This window comes from Atractosteus spatula (assembly GCF_055471065.1).
Source record: "Atractosteus spatula isolate fAtrSpa1 chromosome 24 unlocalized genomic scaffold, fAtrSpa1.hap1 SUPER_24_unloc_1, whole genome shotgun sequence".
In the NCBI taxonomy this organism is placed as follows: domain Eukaryota; kingdom Metazoa; phylum Chordata; class Actinopteri; order Semionotiformes; family Lepisosteidae; genus Atractosteus; species Atractosteus spatula.
In genome coordinates this window covers 452,116-470,911 of record NW_028296641.1, presented here as the reverse complement: position 1 = coordinate 470,911, position 18,796 = coordinate 452,116, and the positions used below count along the sequence as shown (strand labels likewise).

The 18,796-nt window shown below is 59.9% G+C and overlaps 2 protein-coding genes across 2 annotated transcripts; both read right to left on the bottom strand.

The window, feature by feature from the left end:
* Positions 1-1,051: 1,051 nt before the first annotated feature.
* Positions 1,052-7,229, bottom strand: LOC148810724 (inositol-trisphosphate 3-kinase B-like; the record flags this gene model as incomplete). The annotated part of the gene is made up of 7 exons (XM_088909020.1): positions 1,052-1,551; positions 2,213-2,284; positions 2,378-2,479; positions 3,030-3,234; positions 4,182-4,395; positions 4,881-4,965; positions 6,870-7,229. Coding segments are annotated over 7 exons (1,392 nt in total), but the record flags the coding sequence as incomplete, so codon positions are not given.
* Positions 7,230-9,239: 2,010 nt separating this feature from the next.
* bscl2 (BSCL2 lipid droplet biogenesis associated, seipin) lies at positions 9,240-17,273 on the bottom strand. Its single transcript, XM_088908967.1, has 12 exons — positions 17,125-17,273; positions 15,953-16,054; positions 15,424-15,650; positions 14,906-14,987; positions 14,685-14,828; positions 14,055-14,189; positions 13,585-13,682; positions 13,325-13,466; positions 13,053-13,131; positions 12,468-12,563; positions 12,309-12,392; positions 9,240-11,025 (listed from the first exon to the last, which is right to left on the bottom strand). The coding sequence occupies exons 3-12, from the start codon at positions 15,630-15,632 to the stop codon at positions 10,874-10,876; spliced, it is 1,221 nt and encodes a 406-aa protein (XP_088765093.1). The 5' UTR covers positions 15,633-15,650; positions 15,953-16,054; positions 17,125-17,273; the 3' UTR covers positions 9,240-10,873.
* Between the last annotated feature and the right edge of the window lie 1,523 nt (positions 17,274-18,796).

The following is an 18,796-nucleotide window of genomic DNA, read 5'->3' as shown; positions in this document are numbered from 1 at the left end:
GTGTCCTGGCCCAATTTCCCCCCTGGCCTTGACCCCTCATGGCCTCCTAATAACCCCCCTCTCTGAACTGGCTCCATCCCTCTGCTCTCCTCCCCACTGAGAGCTGGGGTGTGGGGAGCGGACTGGCGCCTCATCCAGGTGGGGCTGCACACTGGGTGTGGAGGGGATCCCCATTAACTGTAAAGCACTCGGAGTGGAGTGTCCAGAAAAGCGCTCTATAAGTGTAAGCAATTATTATTATAATTATTATTATTAAGTAGTTAAGGTTGCTGGCTCACCATTTCCAGCAGTGTGTTCCCTGGGGGTCTCAGGAGTTTGTCCCCCCGAGCGCTTCAGCCAGTCAGCCCCCTGACCTCGTCGTTGTCTCAGACGCAAACAAGGTGTTACTAAAGGTCACTCACAGTCCCTTCCCTCCAGGTCCAGCTCTGCAGACACCCCTGCAGCTGCGCAGAAGCGTGACAGTTGTGTTAATTAGTTAATTAGACCAGCTGTGGCTGGGAGCTCAGGGGCAGAGCCTGACACTCTGAACATGAAGCAAACAACACAGTTCAAGGAGCCTTTATTTCTGTGACAGACTGATGATAATCGCTACTGCCACAGACAACAGAGCTGTCCAGTCCAGACATGGAGGGTCAGTGTGTCCAGAACAGAGCTGTCCAGTCCTGGAGGGTCAGTGTGTCTAGAACAGAGCTGTCCAGTCCAGTCCTGGAGGGTCAGTGTGTCTAGAACAGGGCTGTCCAGTTCAGTCCTGGGGGTCAGTATGTCCAGGACAGTGAAAGCTGCACATTCCCTGATGAATGAGGCCGAATATGGAGGCTTTCCCCGAAGGGGAATTCCAGCTCCTGGAAGAGCAGGGAGCCCCCGTTCCTCCCTGAAATACTGCTGCCAAAACCCATCCCTCTCGACACAAAAACAGCTCCAATATTTCTACACAATCCAATCACGTCCGAACCCTCTGTCGTTCCGGAGATTCCCAGGGGGTCAGAATCCGAGGAATATCGTCTGCAGATTCCCATATGGAGAGCTTCCCAGTCCCACCACATCATCCCCATGGAGGCCGGATGTGAAGAGGGAACGTGCGGTGACCTCTGACCCTGTGCATGGTGGGCCAGCACGGTTGCTATGGGTTACAGTCTGGGGCTCTGTTGGTGTTACCGGGTCCAGTATTGGCAGGCTCTGTGTGGGCTGGCCGTGTGGTCAGGTGTGCCCTTGTCTGGGTCTGGGTCCAGTACCGTCGTCAGCGGTCCGGGGAGGAACAGGACTCGGCTCTGGGGCAGTCCTGAAATCCTGGTCCGATTCGGCGCTGTGGGCTGGCTCCGAGCTGCTGCCCGGGCCGGAGCCGGTTCGTGATCGCTCCAGGGCCCAGCCCACGATGGAGGTGAGGTGGGCCAGGCCGATGAGGTACCCGTCCTCGCGGCTGCCCTCCGTCCAGGGCACGTCGTGCTGCAGCGCCAGGCTGGGCGGCGCGGGCGTGGTCTTCCCAAAGTCAATCATCCACACGTTGGCCCGGCCGGAGAGGTCGTGGACAAACAGGAGGGAGCTGCCGATCAGCTGGGGGAGAGAGGGGTCAGAGGTTAGGGGTCAGGGACAGACAGGAGGGAGCTGCCGATCAGCTGGGGGAGAGAGGGGTCAGAGGTCAGGGGTCAGGGACACACAGGAGGGAGCTGCCGATCAGCTGGGGGAGAGAGGGGTCAGAGGTCAGGGGTCAGGGACACACAGGGGGGAGCTGCCAATCAGCTGGGGGAGAGAGGGGTCAGAGGTCAGGGGTCAGGGACAAACGGGGGAGCTGCCGATCAGCTGGGGGAGAGAGGGGTCAGAGGTCAGGGGTCAGGGACAGACAGGAGGGAGCTGCCGATCAGCTGGGGGAGAGAGGGGTCAGAGGTCAGGGGTCAGGGACAAACAGAGGGGAGCTGCCGATCAGCTGGGGGAGAGAGGGGTCAGAGGTCAGGGGTCAGGGACAGACAGGAGGGAGCTGCCGATCAGCTGGGGGAGAGAGGGCTCAGAGGTCAGGGGTCAGGGACAGACAGGAGGGAGCTGCCGATCAGCTGGGGGAGAGAGGGCTCAGAGGTCAGGGGTCAGGGACAGACAGGAGGGAGCTGCCGATCAGCTGGGGGAGAGAGGGCTCAGAGGTCAGGGGTCAGGGACAGACAGGAGGGAGTCCAATGCCTGTGTCCAGGCTCTCCAGGGCCTCCTGACGGACACACTGACTGACCTCGTGGGTGTGGAAGAAGACCGAGTCCGGGAGAGCAGAGCGGAGATCGTTCAGCCTGGAGAGGTAGGCTTCCTGCGGGCAGAGCAGAGAGAGAGAGTCGACACTGCGGACACAGCGAGACAGAGAGGGACAGAGGGACAGAGGGACAGAGGGCCGGAGACTGACCAGGACAGGCGTCTGGCCCCTGGTGAAGGCGAGAATAGCCTCTGTGATCTGCTCAGGGGTTCGAGTCTTCTGAAAATCCCTCAGGACCTTCCCGGCCTCCATCTGAGAGAGAGGGAGTGGGAGTCACGCAGGACAGTGGTGACCTCCAGACACCCCCGTCCAGCCTGGTGTGTGTGTGTGTGTGTGTGTGTGTGTGTGTGTGACCTGTGACCCGTGACCCGTGACCTGTGACCTGTGACCTGTGGTCAGCGTGTCGGGGTCAGTGACCTGTGGTCAGCGTGTCGGGGTCAGTGACCTGTGGTCAGCGCGCCAGGGTCGGTGGTCAGCGTGTCGGGGTCAGTGACCTGTGGTCAGCGCGTCGGGGTCGGTGACCTGTGGTCAGCGTGCCAGGGTCGGTGGTCAGCGTGTCGGGGTCAGTGACCTGTGGTCAGCGCGCCAGGGTCGGTGGTCAGCGTGTCGGGGTCAGTGACCTGTGGTCAGCGCGTCGGGGTCGGTGACCTGTGGTCAGCGTGCCAGGGTCGGTGGTCAGCGTGTCGGGGTCAGTGACCTGTGGTCAGTATGTTGGGGTCAGTGACCTGTGGTCAGCGCGTCGGGGTCGGTGGTCAGTATGTTGAAGTCAGTGACCTGTGGTCAGCGCGCCGGGGTCACTCACAGTGATGCCCTCTATGCGGAAGCCCAGCGTTGCCGTGGAGCTGATCGTCTCCCTCCACTGCATGTAGCGCGGCTTGGTCACGGCCTGCTGGGCGTGCTCATCCGCCGTGGGAGCTGCTGGGTCTACTTTCACCATCTTCTGGTACATATCCCTCCGCAGGCAGGGCTTCAGGCGCGCTTTGGTCAGCTCCTCCTCCAGATAGGTCCTGCGAGAGGGCATCATTGATCACTGTATCAATGATCACTGTCATTATTACTCATCACTGTATCACTAATCTCTCATCACCGCCACCGATCGCGGATCCCCGCCACCTATCACTGTATCATTGATCACTGTATCACTGATCACCGCCATCGATCAGTGTATCATTGATCACTGTATCACTGATCACCGCCATCGATCAGTGTATCATTGATCACTGTATCTCTGATCCCTCATCACCTCCATCGATCACTGTATTATTGATCACTGTATCATGGATCACTTATCACTGCCATCGATCATGGATCACTGTGTTATTGATCACTGATCCCCACCATCGATTACTGCACGTCGACCACTGTATCATTGATCACTGATCACTATCATCAATCACTCATGTGACATTGATCACAGTGTCACTGATCACATATAAGCATCATCAATCACTGATCACCATGTCATCGATCATTGATCCCTGTGTCATCAAATAATGATCATCATGTCGTTGATCACTCATCACCTTATCATCAATCGCTCATCACTGATCACTGTATCACTAACATTATTATTCATCACTGATCACTGTATTATTGATCATTATCACCAATCACTGATCACTGTATCATCTCTTACTTGTCCACAGATACTCCGGCTCCCAGAATGTGCAGACGCTCAGGGCTGATCCAGTGACAGTGTATCACAGTGTCCATGGACAGCGCTGTTTCAGAGAGACAGGAGCTGCAGCAGTGTGAAGTCAACAAGCCGAAGGCCCGTGTGCTGGACTGAAGGCCTGTGTGAAGCCTGTGCGTGACTGTTTTCTGTATTTTCATACAGTAAACACACTCGAATTCACAGCCTTAGAAACAGCTCTGTAACATGACGCGACTACATGGTGTTTTAGAAAACCCAGCCACTGTCACAGCCTCCTAGTTGGCTTCATGATGCCCCTACCTGACGCCCATCTTGCAGTCCATGATGACGGGGCTGTCCAGCCCGCTCAGCAGGTCCTCCAGGCGCAGGTAGGCCTGGCCCCCCCTGGTGGTGGGGCCGTGGTACTGCGGGACGAAGGGGCGCAGCACGTCGGACATCAGGCTCTGCAGGCAGGCGCCCTCCGTCACACTGAAGCGCTTCAACACCTCCCCCCCCCCGCTGGGACGGAAGTTACCTGCAGCAGAGGGGAGGGGGAGATAGAGAGTCCTGAGACAGAGTCCTGAGAGAGACCTGAGACAGAGTCCAGAGAGAGTCTCAAGACAGAGACCTGAGAGAGTCTCAAGACAGAGACCTGAGAGAGTCCAGAGAGAGTCCAGAGAGAGTCTCGAGACAGAGTCCTGAGACAGACCTGAGAGAGACCTGAGAGAGACCTGAGAGAGAGTCCAGAGAGAGTCTCAAGACAGAGAGCTGAGACAGAGTCCAGAGAGAGACCTGAGACAGTCCTGAGACAGAGTCCAGAGAGAGTCCAGAGAGAGAGACCTGAGACAGAGACCTGAGAGAGTCCTGAGACAGAGTCCTGAGAGAGTCTCCAGACAGTCCTGAGACAGAGACCTGAGACAGTCGCCTCAGAGAGAGTCCCGAGACAGAGGCCTGAGCCATGACAGACGGTGAAGGGTTCTGCGGAGAGGGATGGAGGGGGGTGGGAGAGAGAGTCCTGACCTTCGTGGCCGGCCAGCTGCACCCAGGAGTTCTGCCTGCGCAGAGACCACTGCATCATGGTGAAGAAGGTCTTCAGGGAGCGACACTGGGGGGGACAGAGACAGCGGGGGCTCAGCTCACACGACCTCAGCATCATCTTGTCAATGATGTAGCTCAGAGCTCAGCTGGGATGGAAGCCAGGGTGCGCTACACCAGGGCCCCAGGGACACAGCCAGGTAAGAGCGCAGGACTGCGCAGGACAGTGCAGCAGAACAGGATCGCAGCCACGCAGGCGGCCCGAGTGTGTGACCGCACAGAGAGACTGCAGGAGGAAGAGAGAGGAGCAGAGGGGGTGAAAGAGGAAAGAAGAGTGAAGGAGAGGAGGGAGAGAGAGTGAGAGGAGGGAGAGGAGGAGAGAGTGAGAGGTGGGAGAGAGAGTGAGAGGAGGGAGAGACAGAAGGAGAGGTGGAGAGGAGGAGAGGGTGAGAGGAGAGACAGAAGGGGAGGAGAGGGTGAGAGGAGGAAGAGACAGGAGAGGTGGAGAGGAGGAGAGAGAAGGAGAGGAGAGAGAGAGGAGGAGAGGGTGAGAGGAGAGACAGAAGGAGAGGAGAGAGAGGAGGAGAGGGTGGAAGAGGAAGAAGAGGAGGAGGGAGAAACAGAAGGAAGAGGAGGAGCATCTTCAGAGCACATGGGCCTGGTTAGCGCTGGCGCTGCCCGTCTGTAGCACAGACACCATGCAAATCAGAGCCGGCACTTATTCAAATCGAACCCACATCCACTGGTGACAGCATCAAGGATTCCTTTCACACCAATGCAAATCCTGCCCCTGTCCAGAGACACGAGCACACACAACACACACACGGAATACACACAGACACATGACACAGCACACACCGCCACCGGACACAGGAACGCGTTTCTGTTGCCAACGTGAAGCGCGAGAGAGCAGGAGAGAGATAAGGAAGAGCTGATGCACACACACCCCTCCAGCTCACTGCGCACACCCAGTGTGCACGGACCCGGCCAGTCTGGTCATACTTGGGGCTCCCAGCTGGAGCTCCACTCTGCTCTGTGTCCCCCAGAGTGGGAGAACGGACCCCTTGGTCTCTGTCCCCCTGCTGTGCGAGACCCTGATGTCGATGCATCGCTCTGTGAGATAAGGGCCAGCAGCTCTCACAGCTCAGCCCGGCCGACCGCAAGCTTCCTGTTTCACAGTTCTTCTCTCTCCTGCCAGAGTCACCCTGGCCGGGCCTCTCCGTGCTCTCCTTCCCTCCCTCCCACAGGACTGCGCCACACTCCGAGAATCCTGGTGATTCTCATGGGGGGAGAGAGGCACGAGCACACGGGATCACGCACGAGCACAGGGGACCATGCACGAGCACACGGGACCACGCACGAGCACAGGGGAACACGCACGAGCACAGGGGAACACGCACGAGCACAGGGGAACACGCACGAGCACAGGGGAACATGCACGAGCACAGGGGAAAACGCACGAGCACACGGGACCACGCACGAGCACAGGGGAACACGCACGAGCACAGGGGAACACGCACGAGCACACGGGACCACACACGAGCACAGGGGAACACGCACGAGCACAGGGGAACACGCACGAGCACACGGGAACACGCACGAGCACACGGGAACACGCACGAGCACACGGGAACACGCACGAGCACTGGGGAACACACACGAGCACACGGGAACACGCACGAGCACTGGGGAACACGCACGAGCACACGGGAACACGCACGAGCACACGGGACCACACACGAGCACAGGGGAACACGCACGAGCACACGGGAACACGCACGAGCACACGGGACCACGCACGAGCACAGGGGAACACGCACGAGCACACGGGACCACGCACGAGCACACGGGACCACGCACGAGCACACGGGACCACGCACGAGCACAGGGGAACACACACGAGCACAGGGGAACACGCACGAGCACACGGGACCACACACGAGCACACGGGAACACCAGTCATCTCTCACTCACCTTGCGCAGCACCTTCCTCTTGGCAGCCCCCTCCTCATCCTCACTGAAGACCTCGTCGCTCTCCGCGGAGGAGCAGTTGAAGGAGGAAGAGGAGGAGGCGGACGAGTGCTGCAGCGTCCGGGTCAGAGCTCCCAGCCTGTCCCCCTCGCTCCCCCGCTCTCTCCTGCCCCGGCCTCTCCGCTGGCTCCAGGCCCTCTCGGGCGCCCCAGCCTTCTCCCTCTCTCCCCCTCCTCCTAACCCCTTCCACCTCTTCTCCGTCCCCCTCTCCCCAGCCCCCTCTCTCTCACTCCTCTCCTCGCTCCCTCTCTCCTCCCTCTCTCCAACTCCCTCTTCCCCCTCTGGCCCTCTCTCCTCCCCCAAACTCCCTCTCTCCTCCCCCAATCCTGATCTCTCTGTCCCTTCTTCCTCTCTCCCCGCCCCCCCTGCCCCTCGCCCCGCCCCCTCTGCCCCTCGCCCCGCCCCATCTATGTCTACCCACGCCCCCCCTGCCCCTCGTCCCGCCCCCTCTCTCTCTCCCTCCTGCTGGCCCTCGTTCCCGCCGTTCCGCTCTCTTCCCAGCTCCCTGTTTGGCTCTGGACCCCACTGCTGCTCCGTGGTTCTAAATCCCGAGGACAAGGGGGGTCCAAGTTCTGAGTCTGACCCGGATTCCTGCTCCAAGGAAACAGCAGGAATTTTCTTCCGCAGGGAAGCCCGTCTGGACTGCAGGGTTGGCTCCGGGAGAGGTGTCCCCGCCCTCGGACCAGAACTGCCCTCGCTCCCCGTCTCCCATGACCCCTGGGGGACAGGGGTCAAAGGTGAAGTGTCCATGTGCCTCAGAAAAGGGTGGCAATCAGACAAACCAGACCTGGGGGGCAGAGGGGGAGGGGGTTACTGAGGGTCACCCTGCCAGTACATGATACTGCAATAAAGATCACATCTCCCCAACAGGTCTGAGGATGAGGATGGTGTGTTGATGTGAAGATACAGAGGAGCTGGACTGAGTGTCTCTACAGTTACTCTACAGATCTGAGGATGAGGATGATGTGTTGATGTGAAGATACAGAGGAGCTGGACTGAGTGTCTCTACAGTTACTCTACAGATCTGAGGATGAGGATGGTGTGTTGATGTGAAGATACAGAGGACCTGGACTGAGTGTCTCTACAGTTACTCTACAGATCTGAGGATGAGGATGGTGTGTTGATGTGAAGATACAGAGGAGCTGGACTGAGTGTCTCTACAGTTACTCTACAGATCTGAGGATGAGGATGGTGTGTTGATGTGAAGATACAGAGGAGCTGGCCTGAGTGTCTCTACAGTTACTCTACAGATCTGAGGATGAGGATGGTGTGTTGATGTGAAGATACAGAGGAGCTGGACTGAGTGTCTCTACAGTTACTCTACAGGTCTGAGGATGAGGATGATAAGCTCACAGTTGCTCTCGAGGAAAGCAGGATCAGATGACAGGAGAAAAGGAGAAAGAGGGATAGAGAGAGGGGAGAGAGGCAGAGGGGGAGAGAGAGACGCAGATATCGTCAGCAGGAAGGAGCGGGACAGCGCGTTACGAACTCCGGCCGACAGTGATGTCTGAGAAGAAACTCACCTGCGTGGTAGCGCGGTAAACAACACCAGCCCGGCAGCTCACTGGGCTCTGCGCGGCTCCGTGCGGCCCCAGCGTCCGGCAGCGATGAGCTCCCCGCCTGCCCCGCCAGCGGACTCGGACCTGCGGCCGGGGGAGGGAGTCCGGTCAGCGCGGCGAGCCCGTCCGCCGCCCTCTCAGCGCGGAAACAGCACCTGCCCGTTCCGGCCGGCCGGCGGTGTGTCCGCATCGACGCGCAACACCCCGCCTCCTGTTTTGCATTCGCGGCGCAAACGTTTCCTCCCGGCGGCGGGCGGCCGTGGGCTTGAGCCCCAGCCCTCCCGGCGTGGAGCTCCAGCGCCCCCTGGCGGAGGCGAAGAGGCGGTACCGGTGCGAGCTTCGCAGCAGCGCCCAGAGGCTCCGAGTCCCGGACCGCAGCGCAGACAGGGACGGGAGTCGGCGGATGATACACGGGCGGGGGAGCAGTGGGATTTCCACTCGCCGGCGCTGCGAGGAGCAGCGTCCTCCCCGGCGGTCGCTCTGCAGGCCGAGTGTCATCAGATGCGCGGAAACGGCTCCGCAGCGTCTCCATGAGCCCGGGCGCCCGGCCGTCGGACCCTTCATCGCCGCTGCAGAGCCGAGGGAGGGCCGGGGTCACGGGGTCACGGCCAAAACAGAGTTTAAACCAGCGCGGTGGAGACTCGGCCGGCGAGGCGTCGCCTACAGGCGGTCGGGGATCTATCAATCTGATTGGCAGGGCTCTCGAACCCTGGGCCCTGGGCCTCCAACACAGACCACAGAAACAGAACCCATCCGGCTTTAAATATTTATTAAAAGCTAAAACAGCGTCAGTTGAACAAGAGCAGACAACACAGAGATGTGAAAGGAATGTGCCGCGGGGTCAGGGGTCAGGGGTCAGGGGTCAGTGCAGACACTCAGGGCTGTTAGGAGTGACCAGACCCAGTTAACTGCAAACAGAACTGAGCACCCAGAGATGAACGTGATACAACCATCACAGTGGAACCAGTAATAAATTCTCCCCACAGCCCTGGGGACTGGGAATGTAATTAGTCATTCAGGTGGTGATTACCAAAACACAGGGTGGCCTCGTGCCAGCTGTAATCCCTGGGATGACATCACTTCCCCTCTGGCCGAGGTGATGACATCACTTCCCCTCCGGCCGCTCAGTCAGAGTAGCCAACATGCCCAGGTACACCGAGGGTTAATTTGCCAGGAATGCACACAGAAGCTGCTCACTGCAGACTCACACCCCCAGGATGGCCAACCCAGACACCTGCTGTTTCCTCTAGAACAGTATTCCATTCTAAACACACCTGATCTAACATGACTCTTCCTATATCTCCCTCTCCTACTGGACTGGAGCCCCCAGTGTAACAGGAGTGTCCTACTGGACTGGAGCCCCCAGTGTAACAGACTGTCCTACTGGACCGGAGCCCCCAGTGTAACAGACTGTCCTACTGGACTGGAGCCCCCAGTGTAACAGGACTGACCTACTGGACTGGAGCCCCCAGTGTAACAGACTGTCCTACTGGACCGGAGCCCCCAGTGTAACAGACTGTCCTACTGGACCGGAGCCCCCAGTGTAACAGGACTGTCCTACTGGACCGGAGCCCCCAGTGTAACAGACTGTCCTACTGGACCGGAGCTCCCAGTGTAACAGGACTGTCCTACTGGACCGGAGCCCCCAGTGTACCAGGACTGTCCTACTGGACCAGAGCCCCCAGTGTACCAGGACTGTCCTACTGGACCGGAGCCCCAGTGTACCAGGACTGTCCTACTGGACTGGAGTCCCAGTGTACCAGGACTGTCCTACTGGACTGGAGTCCCAGTGTAACAGACTGTCCTACTGGACTGGAGCCCCCAGTGTAACAGACTGTCCTACTGGACTGGATCCCCAGTGTAACAGACTGTCCTACTGGACTGGAGCCCCCAGTGTAACAGGACTGTCCTACTGGACTGGATCCCCAGTGTAACAGGACTGTCCTACTGGACTGGAGCCCCCAGTGTAACAGGACTGTCCTACTGGACTGGAGCCCCCAGTGTAACAGACTGTCCTACTGGACCGGAGCTCCCAGTGTAACAGGACTGTCCTACTGGACTGGAGCCCCCAGTGTAACAGACTGTCCTACTGGACTGGAGCCCCCAGTGTAACAGGACTGTCCTACTGGACCGGAGCCCCCAGTGTAACAGACTGTCCTACTGGACCGGAGCTCCCAGTGTAACAGACTGTCCTACTGGACTGGATCCCCAGTGTAACAGGACTGTCCTAGTGGACTGGAGCCCCCAGTGTAACAGGACTGTCCTACTGGACTGGAGCCCCAGTGTAACAGACTGTCCTACTGGACTGGAGCCCCAGTGTATCCTGAGGGGTATGTTGGCGTATATCGGGGTGTGTGTCCAGCTGGGACAGGGTACGCAGGGGTGTGCTCAGGAGCTATTGCAGGCCCCGTGTCGCTGGCGCAGTGTGATCTCGGGTGCTGGGGGTCCCTGCTCCTCGGGCTCCTCCTCCGACACACTGCTGTCCAGGGTCTCCGGCACCTCTAGCATCACTGCAGGATCCTCAGAGGATGACTCCAGCTCTGAGGAGAGAGAGACAGAGGGGGGAGAGAGAGACAGAGGAGAGAGAGACAGAGACAGAGGGGGGGGAGAGAGAGACAGAGGAGAGAGAGACAGAGACAGAGGAGAGAGAGAGAGAGAGAGACAGAGGAGAGAGAGAGAGAGAGAGACAGAGGAGAGAGAGACAGAGACAGAGGAGAGAGAGAGAGAGACAGAGGAGAGAGAGACAGAGACAGAGGGGGGGGAGAGACAGAGGAGAGAGAGACAGAGACAGAGGAGAGAGAGACAGAGACAGAGGAGAGAGAGAGAGAGACAGAGGAGAGAGAGACAGAGACAGAGGGGGGGGAGAGACAGAGGGGGGAGAGAGAGACAGAGGGGGGAGAGAGAGAGGAGAGAGAGACAGAGACAGAGGGGGGAGAGAGAGAGGAGAGAGAGACAGAGACAGAGGGGGGAGAGAGAGACAGAGGGGGGAGAGAGAGAGACAGAGAGAGGAGAGAGAGAGAGAGACAGAGACAGAGGAGAGAGAGAGAGACAGAGGGGGGAGAGAGAGAGAGACAGAGGGTGGAGAGAGAGAGAGACAGAGGGTGGAGAGAGAGACAGAGGGGGGAGAGAGAGAGAGACAGAGGAGAGAGAGAGAGAGAGCGAGAGACAGAGGGGGGAGAAAGAGGGAAGAGGAGGCATGTTTAGGCAATAAGAAGATTAAGAAGGTCTCTCCTCCCTCCTTCACTCGCAGCCCCCAGGCTGTCTGGACAGCTGAGGCCCTGCTGCCGAGAGCAGACCGAAGTGTCCCTGGAGCTGAGGGCAAGACACGCCTCACAGCTGGACCCACGCACGCTCGCGGTCCGACACACTTGCGGTCCGACACACTCGCGGTCTGACATAAGCACTTTATTAGTCTTCACTCTGCAGAAACCAGAGCTGGTCCTCAGCTGCCTGCCTGCCTGTCTGCTCCTACTCTGTCTCTCCTGTAAAACACACACCATGAGTGTCGTACCCTCAGGACACACAATGATCAGGGCTGTCCAGTCCAGTCCTGGAGGGTCAGGGTGTCTAGAACAGGGCTGTCCGGTCCAGTCCTGGAGGGTCAGTGTGTCTAGAACAGGGCTGTCCGGTCCAGTCCTGGAGGGTCAGTGTGTCTAGAACAGGGCTGTCCAGTCCTGGAGGGTCAGCGTGTCTAGAACAGGGCTGTCCAGTCCAGTCCTGGAGGGTCAGTGTGTCTAGAACAGGGCTGTCCAGTCCTGGAGGGTCAGTGAGTCTAGAACAGGGCTGTCCAGTCCTGGTTCAGGAGGTGTGTCCAGTGTCCCACCTGAGTAGTGCTGCTGCAGGTCAGGGTGTCCACTCAGGGAACCGATGGTCTCCAGAGCCTCTTCCCTCACAGCGTCCAGCTCATCTGCGCACCACAAAGACAGTGTGAGCCCCTGGTCAGCCCCTCGTTCTCCCCCCTACAGGCCACTCCCACACTGACCTTTCGTCCGCGCAGGCTCTGAGCCGGTCAGCCCCGAGGGTCCTTCCCCAGCGTCCGCGCTGGCGCTGGCGCCGCTTGCTGCGTGCGTGACCTGGGCTGAGAGACGGACACGATTCCATCACAACGATGTCACGCCCCACGGAGGGTGGCTGCGTGCGGGACCTGAATCACGCAGCGGGTGGTCCGGTCTGTTCCTGCTGCCGAGTGCGCTGCAGGCACACGCTGGCTCTAGTGTGCTGCGTGTAGAGTCTGCGGCGTGTCGGCCCCGTGTGGCGTGTCGGCTGCAGCGTGTCGGCTCTGTGTGGCGTGTCGGCTGCAGCGTGTCGGCTCTGTGTGGCGTGAGAGGATGTAGCATGTCAGCTCTGTGTGGCGTGTCGGATGTAGCGTGTTGGCTCTGTGTGGCGTGTCGGATGTAGCGTGTCGGCTCTGTGTGGCGTGTCGGATGTAGCGTGTCAGCTCTGTGTGGCGTGTCGGATGTAGCGTGTCAGCTCTGTGTGGCATGATGGATGTAGCGTGTCAGCTCTGTGTGGCATGTCAAATGTAGCGTGTCGGCCCTGTGTGGCGTGACGGATGTAGCGTGTTTACTCTGTGCGCTGGGGGCTTTCATACGTCGCCGGACCTCCTCTCTCCTCTGCTGGAGTCTCACTTGATCCCCCATCGAGACCTGGGCAGAGAGACAGCGAGCGCGGTCAGAGCAGACAGACAGGACAGCACTGTGTGCACGGGACAGGAACGTGTTGGAAAAGAGGGGACAGCAGAGGAACGTCCAGCACTGTGAGGGACAGGAGGCAGGTAGGGGTCAGAGCAGGACAGTGTAGGACACTAGGGGACAGGAGCGTAGCGTGCGGGAGACTGACCTGCACCCTGATCTGGTCTCGGGGCCACAGCCCGCCCCAGATGAACTGCAGGTAGCTGAAGAGCACGATGACGCTGAGGAAGGCAAAGTTACTGGCCACCCCGATCACCGCTGAGGTCACTGGGAAATTATACAGCAGGTACCTACCGGGAGAGAGAACACAGCGTCGCTCAGACACCCCCCGAGACACTCGAACATCACCCACACCCCTTTGCAGCCGGACACACCCCCAGGCCCGCAGGCCCCGCCCCCCGCGCGTACCGGATGCCGGTGAAGTGGGCGTGGATCCGCAGCTGTGCGGAGTAGATCTGGATACGGCGAGTCTGGATCTCGAGCAGCGCGCCCACGGTCGGGACGTACTGGAGTGGGGGAGGGGAGGGAGAGACACCGGTGCAATTTAATAACCTAGACTGACCGACCCAGTGACACACAGAGACACAGTGACACAGAGACACAGACCCAGTGACACACACAGACACAGACCCAGTGACACACAGAGACCCAGTGACACACAGAGACACAGACCCAGTGACACACAGAGACACAGAGACTCACAGAGACCCACAGAGACCCAGTGACACACAGAGACACACAGAGACCCAGTGACACACAGAGACACAGAGACTCACAGAGACACAGACCCAGTGACACACAGAGACACACAGACCCAGTGACACACAGAGACCCAGTGACACAGTGACCCAGAGACCCAGAGACCCAGAGACCATTACCGAGTTCTCCCTGTAGTCACTGTATAGCTCCACCTCCAATAATTGTTTCTGCTCCACCATGCCGGACAGCAGAAGGGGAGAGAAGAAGAGAGTGGCCAGGGTCTCCAGTAGACTTGACCGGTAGTGCAGCATGGCCTGCTGGGACACAGGAGGACTCAGCCTGCAGGAGGGCAAAACTGCAATCACACAGACACATGGAGCTCACACACTCACAGCACAGAGCGCTCGATATGCAGGGCACAGAGCTCACACACACACAGTACAGAGTGCACATGCACAGAGCACACAGCACAGAGCTCACACACTCACACACAGTAGAGTGCACGTGCACAGAGCTCACACACACACACAGTAGAGTGCACATGCACAGAGCTCACACACACACACAGTAGAGTGCACATGCACAGAGCTCACACACACACACAGCACAGCGTACATGCACAGGGCACACAGCACAGAGCTCACACACACACAGTACAGAGTGCACATGCACAGAGCACACAGCACAGCACTCACACACACAGCACAGCGTACATGCACAGAGCTCTCACACACACACACACACACACACACACACACACACACACACACACGTGCAGACGGGAAGACAGGGAGCAGTGGGTCACTCACGGAGCGGGACACGGAGGCGATGACCTGGCCGCCCCGCGTGTAGCAGGACAGCTGCACCAGGAACATGCCCAGCTGCTGGTTGCTCTGGGACTCGGGCAGCTCCAGCTCCAGGGAGATGCGGTAGGGCTGCCCGTAGATCATCACCTGCGGCCGGGAGAGGGGAGAGGGGTGAGGGGGCACGCTGCGGGGGGCGCGGGGCACGGCGCAGGAGAGGGGGGTACCTTGTCTCGGCCGTTCTTCAGCAGGGAGACGTTGGCGAAGGGGAAGGAGCAGAGGGTCGCGTCTAGAGAATCGCAGTCTGTCCTGAGAGCGAGAGACAGAGCGGTGAGCAGCTGCCAGGCAGGTGCGTTCAGTTCTGCGGGCAGGCCTGTCCACCCGGCGCGCAGGGACGTACCTGTCCACCCGGCGCGCAGGGACGTACCTGTCCACCCGGCATGCAGGGACGTACCTGTCCACCCGGCATACAGGGACGTACCTGTCCACCTAGCGCACCTGGAGGTACCTGTCCACCCGGCGCATCTGGACGTACCTGTCCACCCGGCGTTCAGGGACGTACCTGTCCACCCCGTGCACCTGGACGTACCTGTCCACCCGGCGCACCTGGACGTACCTGTCCACCCGGCGCGCAGGGACGTACCTGTCCACCCGGCGCGCAGGGACGTACCTGTCCACACGGCGAGGGCCGTACCTGTCCACCCGGCGCACCTGGACGTACCTGTCCACCCGGCGAGGGCCGTACCTGTACACGTAGTGGACGGGCGTGGCGAAGCTGACGGTGGGCATGTAGGAGTAGTAGAAGCTGCCGTACAGGAAGATGGCCACCCAGAGCAGCAGCACCAGCACGCACAGCAGGATGGCGGCCTGGAGCAGCGTGCGGCGCGCCCGCAGCAGGGACACCGCCGCCCACTCCTGCAGCCACAGCAGCGCCGGGGCCGTGCCCGCGCCCATCCTCACCACAGACTCGCGCTGCGGCCCAGAGAGACACAGGCGTCACCAACACCGCAGAGAAGAGCACAGAGCTACGCTGCTGGTCAGCCTACAGAAGACAGCAGTACAGCTGACCAACACAGGGAGAACATGCAGACTCCACACGAAAGGAGCTTGTACGCTGTGTAACACCCCGAGGCTGCCCCCTGAGAACCCCAGATCTGTCCCCATGGATGCCTATCAATAGTATCTGCCCCCAACTAGGGCAGCAGAGCCCAGAAAGGCCAGTCTGCCCAGCTACAGCCCCCCCGAGATCAGGGGCAGGACCAGCCAGCACTCACCAAGCACGGGGAGCAGGCCGAGGGCCCTCCTGGACACCGGCGAGCGGTCAGGCACCACGCAGCTGAGGCGAGCGGTCAGGGGTTGCTCCTTCCTGTCCGGGGCTGCCGGGGGAGGAAGAGGGACAGCCCAGGTCACCGACAGGCCGCAGGAACACCAGCTCGGCAGCCCCTCCAGCGGGGGACACCTCGCACACGTACGCCAACCGGAGCACGCGGGCCCAGAGCAGGAGGCCCGCCTCTACACCGAGAGTGGTGGGAGTGTGGACCCAGCCGATTCTCCGGCTTCTTGCGGGACGCTGAGACGGGTTCGCCCTGCGACACTGATCCGAAGGAGACAGCCGCCCCCCCCGCCCCACTCCGCCCCACCCCCTGCAGGCTGAAAGGCACCTCTGTAGCCCCCAGCCCTGACATCACACCCCAGATTCCACAGGCTGACCCGGGCCGTGGAAAATCCAGCGAATTCGACACAGCCGGGCCGGTCAGAACCCTCCCTCAGTCACGGACGGGTCAGCTGCTCCGGGCCCGGAGAGGCACACAGCGGAGTCTTTCAGCGCCGGGAAATCGCAATGAGATGCTGGGAGCTGGGAGACAGGGAGCTGGGAGCTGGGAGCTGGGAGACAGGGAGGAGGGGGGGGGGGCTCCTCACTGATCCAGCCCAGCGTCCAGTGGGAAAGACGCCACGCTCCCGGACACACAGCGCCCCAGCGAACCCCACTTTCAGAGTCACGGGACAAGGAGCCGCTGCTGTCTGTCGGCTCCTCACGCTGTGTCTGACCAGCTCTACCAGAGCGGGGATCCTTCTGTGTGGAGTTCACACGTTTCACGAAGTGCTCCCCGCGCCGCTGACCTGCTGTCCAGGTTACCCTGTGTCCCTACGGGTGTCCCGTCCTCCGGCCTGGAGGGGACAGACCTCGCCGACACAAACGCCATGTCACAACACGGTGCTCCAGCCCGGCTGACTGACGAGCAAGCGACTAGCGGTCCCTCACGACAGCAGAGCAGACGGGCGCCGGGCGCGGTGCTCAACACGCTACAGTGCGACACCGCCTGAGCAGGCTCGCCTCTCCGGACGGATACTTTCTGCTGCATCACTAAACTGAATGAGCCAACTCACTGCGAGGGAGAGCGCAGCTGCCTGACCCTCGGCGAAGACACCCGAAACAAGCTCCTACCTCTCGGCTCTCCCGCTGCTGCCAGTCCCTGCGCAGTTTCTCACACCGGAGAACTTCTCCACAACACCTCCCCTCGCCGCCTGCCTGCCTGCCTGTGTCTCCCTCTGCAGGGACACCCTCCCCTCCCCTCCCTCCTTCCGGGTGCGCGGCTACGGCGGCTGCGGCAGGACACACCGCCCCCAGCGCCCCGCGGAGCCGAGCCGAGCCCCGCCCGGCGTCACAATGACCCTCCGCTCACACGTTCACATTCACGTCACCGGCAGGAGACACACGGAGCGGCTACAGCGCAAAGGCGTGTGTCGGTCAGCTGGTGAAGGGATTGCTTGCGTTTCAAAGGACCTTAAAGTATTTCGCATGGAGTGAGTCATCTCACAGTGATCATTCTGCCCCAGCAGCCCCACCTGGGAGACGCACAGTGATCATTCTACCCCAGCAGCCCCACCTGGGAGATGCACAGTGATCATTCTGCCCCAGCAGCCCCACCTGGGAGACGCACAGTGATCATTCTGCCCCAGCAGCCCCACCTGGGAGACGCACAGTGATCATTCTGCCCCAGCAACCCCACCTGGGAGACACACAGTGATCATTCTGCACCTGTAACCCCACCCGGGAAGACGCGCAGTGATCATTCTGCCCCAGCAGCCCCACCTGGGAGACGCGCAGTGATCATTCTGCCCCAGCAGCCCCACCTGGGAAACGCACAGTGATCATTCTGCCCCAGCAGCCCCACCTGGGAGACACTCTCTGACCACTGCAGTTCTCTGCGGTTATACTACTCTCCAGCTGTGCTCCTGCAGATCTGTACTGAGGGCTGGACAGGAATGAGACAGACTCAGACTCCAGGCCCCAAGTCAGCACAGACCTTCAGAATACCTCCTGAATTATTCATACTCAGCCGCATCTGTTTGAGAATGAATGAGCGCTAATTCTCAGGAGAATGAGTGTTTCAGCCATACACGCTGCAAAGCTGATCTTCTGAAACTCTGAGGGTCAGTGGTGTTTGTCTGAGAGTCCACTCACACACACTGACACAGAGACACACCCACTCTCTCACACACACACACACACACACACACACTGACACTGACACTGACACAGACACTCACTCACTCTCACACACACACACTGACACACAGACACACTCACTCACTCTCACACACACACACTGACACAGACACTCACTCACTCACTCACTCTCACACACACACACTGACACACAGACACTCACTCACTCACTCTCACACACACACACTGACACACAGACACACTCACACTCACACTCACACACTCACACTCACACACACTGACACAGACACACGCAGGACCGCTGGTAGCTCGGGCTCTGTGTGCTCTGCAGGGCCTGACACAGACGTTCACACCATGGGCAAAAGAGCCACTGAGTTCTGCATTGGGTTTATTACACAGGGACAGGGCTCAAAAATAATAATAATAATCACCATGACTCTCTCCTCTCCACTCTTCCTCCATCCCTCCATCGCCCTGTCGTCTGCCTTCCTTCCTGAGCCTGTCCCTCTCCTCTTCCTCCCTCGGGGGCAGCCCTGCTCCAGGGACACGGAGACATCTGTCTGCTGTGAAAGACAAGGAGGCAGAGAGAGAGAGACTGCAGCAGTTTCCGTGGCAACGGTATCCGACCGGCGATTGGAGGCAGGGG